General features: G+C 35.0%; 1 protein-coding gene across 3 annotated transcripts; it reads left to right on the forward strand.

The window, feature by feature from the left end:
- LOC107625319 (UDP-sulfoquinovose synthase, chloroplastic) lies at nucleotides 420–4751 on the forward strand. 3 transcript variants are annotated; one of them, XM_021115836.1, is made up of 3 exons: nucleotides 420–524; nucleotides 2238–3325; nucleotides 4003–4751. In XM_021115836.1, the coding sequence occupies exons 2-3, from the start codon at nucleotides 2297–2299 to the stop codon at nucleotides 4402–4404; spliced, it is 1431 nt and encodes a 476-aa protein (XP_020971495.1). In that variant the 5' UTR covers nucleotides 420–524; nucleotides 2238–2296; the 3' UTR covers nucleotides 4405–4751. The 3 variants fall into 3 exon arrangements, with proteins under 3 accessions (XP_020971495.1, XP_016183421.1, XP_016183422.1); XM_016327935.2 differs by having other exon boundaries at nucleotides 2259–3325; XM_016327936.2 differs by having other exon boundaries at nucleotides 2271–3325.

Genomic DNA, 9292 nt, shown 5'->3' on the forward strand with positions numbered 1-9292 from the left:
ATGAATTCTTAAAAATAGAACATTTCAAATAATATGAAAGATTGACGATTTTAAAATAATAAGAAAGATGAGCGGTTTTAACTTTTAACTCACTCATTAGTGAACGACTAGGTTTATCACGTGATTTGAAACTATCTATTTAAAATCAACACATTATTTTTTAGAAACCAACCCATTTAAATTAATACTCAAAAAGAATAAAAATATATTATTTGAAACTGTTCATCTTTTTTATTAATTGAAATCGTTCTTCTTCTCTATTGTTTAAAACATTCTATTTTTTAGAATTCAGTAGAAACAAACAAAGTTATTAATTTAAAATTTAAAATATAGATGAGATATAAATTAATTAAAGGTGATCTAAATAGTAACAAAATATATAGATTTTTATTTTTTAAATTGGTCTAAATTAAATTATTCACTTCCAGCCGCCTCCTTCCCTCGGAACTCCGCCGTATCAGCTTCGCCTCTCACCATCGCGCCGTCTCGCCGTCGCCGAATCCCTGTCCATCTGCAGCCTGCAGGTAGGCCGTTTCCTTACCTCTGTTTGACTGTTTAGTGTTTACTCAGGCGTTGTTTGATTGTTTGATAATTTACCTGCAGTTCTATTGTTGTCCCTTTGATAATAATACTGTGATTTTAGGTTTAGGTGGTGCATTTATTTAACTGATTTGGATATCCGAGACTGATATTTGACTATTTAGGGTTAGTTTGATGGTTATTTTTTTACTCTGATTTGGCTGTAATGTTACTAGTATTTTATTTTTTGACATCATTTGAGGATTTTGACATCATTGGGGCAGTTAGGTTTAGTTCGATTGTTGATAATTTGAAGTTTTTGTGTTGTAATATGCGACAATGTGAGTACCCTTATTCCGCCATTGATAGGCTCCTGTTTTTTCAATTTCTATTTTGTTTTATTTTGTTTTATTTTATTTTTAAATGGGGCACCAGCACTTCTGAGTCAAACTTGAGTTAATACTCAATTTGGTCTTGAAATTTGAGGTTGGACTTAGATTGACTCCTAAAATTCTATTTGACCCAAATTGAACCCCCCCAAATTTACAATGGTAACTAGCTTTAGCTCTTGAGTTCATCTCCTTTAACAGGCATGCTAATTTGACACGTTAACTTATCATACTGGATAATACAACGACGTTGTTTTATATTGGCACCCAATCTTCAATGAAATGATGTCGTTTCACACAAAATGCATCTCTTTCTTACCAGTGATGGTCATGCAACGAGATGCATTTTATCCTGTTATTTTGTTGAAGATTAGGTGCCAATATAAAAAGATGTCTTTTTTGTTTTATTTAGCGTGACAAGTTAATGTGCCAAATCTGCACGCCATTAACGGAGATGAGCTTATGGGCTAACGAGAGTTATGGTTATAAATTTGCAGGTCCAATTTGGGTCATTTAAAAATTTTAGGGGTCAATTTGAGTTCGACCTTAAATTTCAGGGGCCAAGTTGAGTATTAACTCGTCAAACTCATTTGACTCTTCAATCTTAACTACTCTTAGCTCTGAACTCTTATTGTGATAAGTGTTTTTGTTTCCGTTTCTCTAACTGGGTATGTTTTCTTTGTATATTATAATTGACCATGTTTACACACTTTTGATGCTTGCCTTTTAAATTTCAAATTTTTGCTCTTCCTTTGTGGTAACTTGCTTATTATTTGCAAAGCTTAGAACTTATGTTAATGGCTTGATGAAATAATTATTACTTACCTAAGAACTAGGTCCATTATTCTTATATGTGCAATTCAAATGAGTGGCTTTTAAATTAAAAATAATGAATAATTGTTAATGATATTCATTTGGTAAGAGCTGATAACAAGCCTAGTTTTTCGAAGAGATTTTAGAATATCTTTTGTACGGCATTGGTTTTTTAAATGATCATGCAATGATGATCTAGTCTTGAGGCATTTAAAAGATTGGGAAATTTTTACCTTAGCTAGCCGGTGTTCCTACCTTTCAAGTTTCCGCTAAGATAAGTATGATTACTTGATTATTGCTTATTGTGCAATTTGATAGGTGATTGTGTTGATTTTATTCATCACATTTTGATATGTATTGATGCTTGCTAATTGCTACAAGTATTAACTCTTTTTGACTTGCTTTGAATCCACATAGTTGGAAATTGTATTATTTATTTGAATAATTAAGAAGTAATCCTTAAATTCTTGATGAAGGAATAATTCGTTCCTGTTTGAAATTAAATATGAATAACAGGCTTTTTATTCTTGTTTCAAGAACGTGTTGCAGGAAGTTAGACGAACATTGGATTAAACATGGCTCAATTGCTATCGTCTTCTAGCTCCCTGACTATCTTCTCTAGAAACAAACCTTACTTAAAACCTTTCAACCAATGTTCAATGTCATTTTCAACCTCAGCTGCTTGCAACAATTCTACATATCCATTTAGAAAGCTTTTCTTGCAACGACAGAAACCGAGAAAAAGTTTGGTATTACAAGTTAGTGCAGTTTCAACTAGCATAGAAACTCCAGTTCAAACTAGCTCTGGTGAACCTTCTAAACCACAGCGAGTCATGGTCATTGGTGGAGATGGTTATTGTGGTTGGGCAACTGCTCTTCATCTGTCTAAGAAGGGTTATGAAGTTGCGATTGTTGACAACCTTATTCGACGTCTCTTTGATCACCAGCTTGGATTGGATTCTCTAACACCGATATCCTCCATTCAGAATCGGATCCGCTGCTGGAAATCTCTCACTGGAAAAAGTATTGAGCTCTACATTGGTGACATATGCGACTTTGAGTTCTTAACGGAAACATTCAAGTCATTTGAACCTGATGCTGTTGTCCATTTCGGGGAGCAGCGATCTGCACCTTACTCTATGATAGATCGGCCAAGAGCTGTGTTTACGCAACAGAATAATGTTATCGGTACACTGAATGTTCTTTTTGCTATAAAAGAGTTCAGAGAGCAGTGTCATTTGGTTAAGCTTGGGACCATGGGTGAATATGGTACTCCAAATATTGATATCGAGGAGGGTTATATTACCATTACTCACAATGGAAGGACAGATACTTTGCCGTATCCCAAGCAAGCCAGCTCATTTTATCATCTAAGCAAGGTTCACGATTCACATAACATAGCCTTCACTTGCAAAGCTTGGGGGATTCGAGCAACTGATCTGAATCAAGGAGTGGTATATGGATTAAGGACAGATGAGACTGCAATGCATGAAGAGTTGTGCAACAGATTCGATTATGATGGCATATTTGGAACTGCATTAAATCGATTCTGTGTTCAGGCTGCCGTCGGTCATCCACTTACTGTATATGGTAAAGGAGGCCAGGTAACTGATCCTTCTATTTATTAATTTCTTTTCAATAAGTAGAAGAATGACATTTGGATGATTGGTATGGTAAGGGCATGCATTCTTGAATATGAATTGTTTGTTTTATACGAGGAGAGCAGAAGTAGAGGGATTTGATGGAGCTTCTTAGAGGAATGGGCTACCCTACACCTCTCTCCTTTCTCTTTTGTGCTTGCATTGTTGTGTTACCATGGATGATTTTAGCTTTAACATTTTCTATCTAATTTTGAGGTTGCATTCGACATGTGTCAGATTGAGAATCAAATTTACATTGCCTCATGAAAACTTGTGCCTTCATTATTTATGTGTATCTGAAAATATGGAACTCATTCCTCTGAGAATTAGTTTTTATTTTTGGGAAATGGTAAACAGATATAAATAGCAACCTTTTAGATCTCATTTAATGTTATTTTTACGTTACTAGGTTTGCAACCTATTCTATAGTCCAGATATCTAGCAGCTCTTGAATAGATGTTAAATGTTATCTCAGCTCACCTCATTAGACAGCAATTTAAATGAAGTTCTGTATTTCTCTTTTAACCATTGCTTCATTTGATTATCTAAATTTTTTTTGAGCTGATGCATGTGGCTATGGGAAAAGTTATCAAATTCTCTGCGGCTTATGTTGTCTGTATTGTGAAATGTACATATTTCAGACTCGGGGCTATCTTGACATAAGAGATACAGTTCAATGCGTGGAGCTTGCCATTGCGAACCCTGCAAACCCTGGGGAGTTCCGAGTCTTCAACCAGTTTACCGAGCAGTTTTCAGTCAATCAACTAGCTGCCCTTGTTACAAAAGCTGGTGGGAAACTTGGGCTCAATGTGGAAACCATAACCGTGCCAAACCCGAGAGTGGAAGCAGAGGAGCATTACTACAATGCCAAGCACACTAAGCTTGTTGAGCTGGGACTCAAGCCACACCTTCTTTCAGATTCTCTCCTTGATTCACTGCTCAACTTTGCTATCCAGTACAAAGATCGTGTTGACAAGAAGCAAATCATGCCTAGTATTTCTTGGAGAAAAATTGGGGTCAAACCGAAAACTGTCACAGCCTAAGAATGTGGAGTCTTTGCCGCTTTTACTGTATCTTGCATGATTATGCTTCTTGGTTCGATAAGGGTATGTTATGATGCTTTGAATTGATTATTTTCAAATGGCATGATCCATTTCTGTGTAGCCTTCGTATCCTTGTGTATTATGTAGGGTAGACATTTGTGCTCCCAAGTACTTTCCCATCAGAGCATTGTATGTAGTAAGTTCCTGTGCAGTGTCCTTATTTAATATGGATGTATTGATTTGTTGCATACCTAAAGAGACCAGTGAGTTTCAAAGGCAGAATGATAAATGATGATGCTAATTAGCAATTTATTAAATTGGAGAATGCTATGGAATCAACAGTTTTAGTATAAGAAACGGGAGAGTTAGCTAGAAAAAAAGTGTTAGCCATTTAGATAATTTTAGTGACGCATTTTTGTTTTGTTTCGGGGGTGAGAAGGGGGGCTGGTTACTTGGTTATTATCCTTTGAAATGAACGGGCACTTTATAGTGCATCATTTCATGATACCATCTAATTTTATAACATTTATGATATGTTTAGAATACAATACAATAAAATTGAAATTGGTTTAATTTTAAAATTAAATTCTTTGTTTGAAATGAATAAAATTAGGAATTGAATTTATTTGTAAATTTTATAGATTTACATTTGTTCCAGGGTTTATTTGAAACCAATGTGATTTGGGTTTGAACGCGAGGTCCAAGCTCCTCTTTGGTGGGATACTCCGATGTTTCCTCTGTCAAAGTTATGCCGTCCGAGCTTTTTAGAGAGGTTTGGGGGGAGGGGTCTTGAAGGGATTCTGATGTTTAAGTTAGCAAAGGCTTTAGGCATGTTTTGTGTAGATTAGAGTTGAGAAATACCTGAGTTTAATGAGATATTTATATAGTAATAAAGATAAGTTATCTTTTTATAACTTATCCACCCTATCATGGTGGGTGGTTGTTCTCTTTTTTTTATCTAGGGGTTGTTGAAATCTTATATCTGAAAATAAGAACATGTTTGTAGGTGAAGTTAAGATTTTGCAAGCCAAGTGGTACAAATGAGGTCGGGAGTATAGGGAGAGTGACTTTGGACTTTGAAGTGGGCCTTAGTTATTTTGGGACCGGCTTTGAGTTGTGAGTCAGGGTATGAATAGCGCCCTTTTTGAGGCTGAGTTCTTGTAAATCGGGCTCAAACATTCAGTCAAGTTGTTCGTTAAATGTTGCTATTATCGCTTGAGTAGATCGTTCACATTAGATTCTCGATATATTTTGAGGGAACAAGTCGGGAAACTCAACGTGATCTGTATTTGGAAAGGTTGGAGACTCGACATGATTTGAACAGTTGTAATGTTTTTGTAACATTTCTCATTCTGTAATCGCGCGCCTTTTCGATAACCGTGCGCCATCATTTAAAGTGAGGTGACTTTACCTTTTTGTTGTTGTCACTATATAAACATGATTCCTTCCCTTCTCTTTTCATTTATTCACTTTTTAAAGGCTTTCTCTATTCTCTGAAAACTACACTCTCTCTTTTATTCTTCTACAAAATCGTTTTTCTCCTTCTCGCTTTCAGAGTTTCTATTTTCTTCAAATTTATCTTCCTCTTGGTGGTTGCCCTTGTTCGAGGTTGCTTCTTGTAAGTAGTTGTTGCGTGTGCCATTTTCGTACTTTTCTTTCACCAAATTTGCTGTTTTTTTTTATTATTATTTTGATTGTCTTAATATTTATATTTACCTTTGTATATTGTATTCTACCACACAACTTCAATACACACAAACATTTTTTTTATTACTCTCTCTTAACTTTTTAATATGATATCAAAATCATGATATCCTCCTTGAAGAGGATATGTTATTTTTCGGTCTAGTGAAACTACCATATTTTTCTTCAAAAGTATATCACTTTTGTGCGTTTTCCTTCTCTGTAACACCTTCACCTCCACGAGTGTTACGTTTCTGGCTGCACCACTATAACGAGGATGGCAACTTTTATATATGACTATAAATAGTAAGAGCTTTTATCTGAAATCCTTATTGACTTTTTTTGAAAAACCAAAAATTTTTTTTCTTTAATACATACATACATACATACATACATACATACATACAAAGCTCCACTACACCTTTACATATGCAAAAAACATATATACAAGTAATATACTAACATATAATATAAAATCACAACTCCTATTATTCTTCACAAAAATGTAAATAACGATAACAAAGGTAAAGAAAAAAATGTCTAAGATAATACAACAAAAAAGCACGATCAAATGTTCAGTAAACTATTCATAGGCTTCTTCATTGGTTTCCTGAAATGTATAGGGCTGTAGGAGGTGAGAACCTAACTCCACGGTCTCAGTAGAGAAGTTTCAAAATTTTCATAAAAAGATATATATATATATATAAGAAAATTTGTTTTACAACAGTAATCATTACTCGTCTTATGAATATTTTCACTAAACTATCCTTTCCTTAAGTCTCGATCATTGAGCATATTACTCACTAATTCAAAATCATGTGATTTTCCATCCAAAACTAAAAAATATCAAAACACCAATTTATATCAAATTTAGACTATAACCCTCATCCATTTCATTTTTAAAATCCTGCCTTCACACAACTCTTCGAACAACAACAATTAATCATCTGAAATCCAATTTCGCATATTATTTATTTCAATCTCAACAAATATACTACAACACATTAATACATACCAAGAGAGATAATTCACGCAATCAAGGCTTCTGACCAAAATTCATTCAAAATTCAATCAATTATCTAGTCAATCTCTTACAAGTCACCATAATCTACAATAAATCTGAACTAATTAAATCACAATCACAAGTAATCAGACAGTCAAACAAATAATCACACATAGCGAACAATTATGACAAGTAGTACAATTAGCAGTCAATAGAATATTAATTAGGCAAACCAAGTAATTATGCACACCCAAATAATTGCAAACAAGTGCACATGATGCATATTTGTTCTACTGGCCGTGAGCTCACGTATTGGTTAAACTACTAGACCCGGCACATCTGATAGCTAACCCGTACATTGTCTATCTGTTGCGCATCTCCAGGAGGAATTATCATCGAGGAATCATATGAAATAAAGGAGAGTGCCTTCTCACCTTCTCCTAGAGGTATAGGCCATGCCATATAAAATAACGGAGAGTGCCGTCCCACTCAGAGGAGAGTACTTTCTCACCTTACAACTAGAGAGAGACTATGATGCAACAATAAAAAATCCTCAACCTAACTTGTTCACACCACAATCAAAAATTGAATCGAAGGGAATCCTCAACCTTCTAGCCAATCCTCTGATGTAACAAGAGAAGGAATTCTCAATCCCACTTGTCTACTATAACACAAGAGAGGGAATCCTCAATCTCAACTTGTCTATCCGTGAGCAAGACTAAGCCATCATCCTCACCGTGGGCGAGACGAACCACCATCCCCAAAACATCAATCATAATCACAATCAAATATAACCAAGATCATAATCAAAACCACAATTTTATGTAATCATATTCATCACAAGAATAATTATTCTCGACTTTATCCTCGAGCCGTGAGCGAAAAAAAACCACCGTCCTCACTGTAGGTGGGACGAACCACCATCCCCACAACATTTATATCTCAAAACAAGTTTCCAAAAACTAATTTCAACTTCATTTTTAAGTTTAAGACTTTCCCAAAAAGACTCGAAAATCATTCTATTTTACCAATCAAATTCAAATACTTCAAATTCACTAAAACTTCTCAAAACATAATTCTTTAATCAAAATTAATCAAATAAAACTTCAAAATAAAGTATCTAGTTTTTATGAAATTAACACCAGTTTCCATCATTCTTATTATTCAAATACTCCTATGAAAATTTCGGCAGAACCTTCCCTAAAACTCGAACCTTTCCACCCTTCAAGGGTTCCATCCAAATCGAACAGTTTCTCAATATGTACCAATCAAACATAATCAAGAATTCCAGCAACCAATCATTTTCCAACAATCAGAAACGCAATCATAGTTCATAACCACAAACAAACCAACTTCATCAATTAATCTCGCAAAGCAGCCATAATCTATTTGAGCATTTAATCAATCACATTTATCCATTACAGTTCAATTTAATCCATAAGACTCGCACAATCATTAAAAATATATTTTTTACATCGATATTGATTTATGACAATTCCTTGAAATACAACAGGTTAAGAAAAAGCCCCTACCTCAATCTTGACTCAACTACGCAACCGAACTAATGGCAACAGCAGCAGTACTAGCAGTTCCAATGACTCCACGTAGCAACGACAGTCACAATTATGGTAACTCAAACCTACGATATCAATACCTCAAAATCTTTAACAAACTAATACCAAAACACTAACGGCGAGGATTCTGGAACAAGAATACTTATTGTAACTAAGAAGAAATGAGAGAACAGAGCAACAACAACTCTGGTAATGACTTCCAATGATGACAGCGTCATTTTCCATCGGCCAGAATCATAGCGACGCGGTCTTCTCCTCCTCCGAAGAGCTCCTCTTCTCTCTATTTGCATTCTGCTCGTTCTCCCCCCTCATGCAGCAGCGACTTTCTCTGGTGACTACCCAAATAGCAACAACGGCGATAGAAGCTTTAGCGGCGGCAATTGTGGCTCGATGGCAGCAGAAGCGGCCCTCCCCCCTTCCTTTCTCGTCTTGTTTAAAGGGTTTAAAGGATAAACAACACACTTATCCGTATTACATAGTAAAGTGTGTGATTGGTAGTGTATGTATTTATATATAGTGGCCAATTGTTTATTGATTGAGTTTTGGCCAATTCTAAAATTGGCGAGTGAATTTATAATTATAATTAATAATTATTTTAATTATAATTATATATATTTAAACATTTATA

This window comes from Arachis ipaensis, chromosome B02 (assembly GCF_000816755.2).
Source record: "Arachis ipaensis cultivar K30076 chromosome B02, Araip1.1, whole genome shotgun sequence".
Classification (NCBI taxonomy): Eukaryota; Viridiplantae; Streptophyta; class Magnoliopsida; order Fabales; family Fabaceae; genus Arachis; species Arachis ipaensis.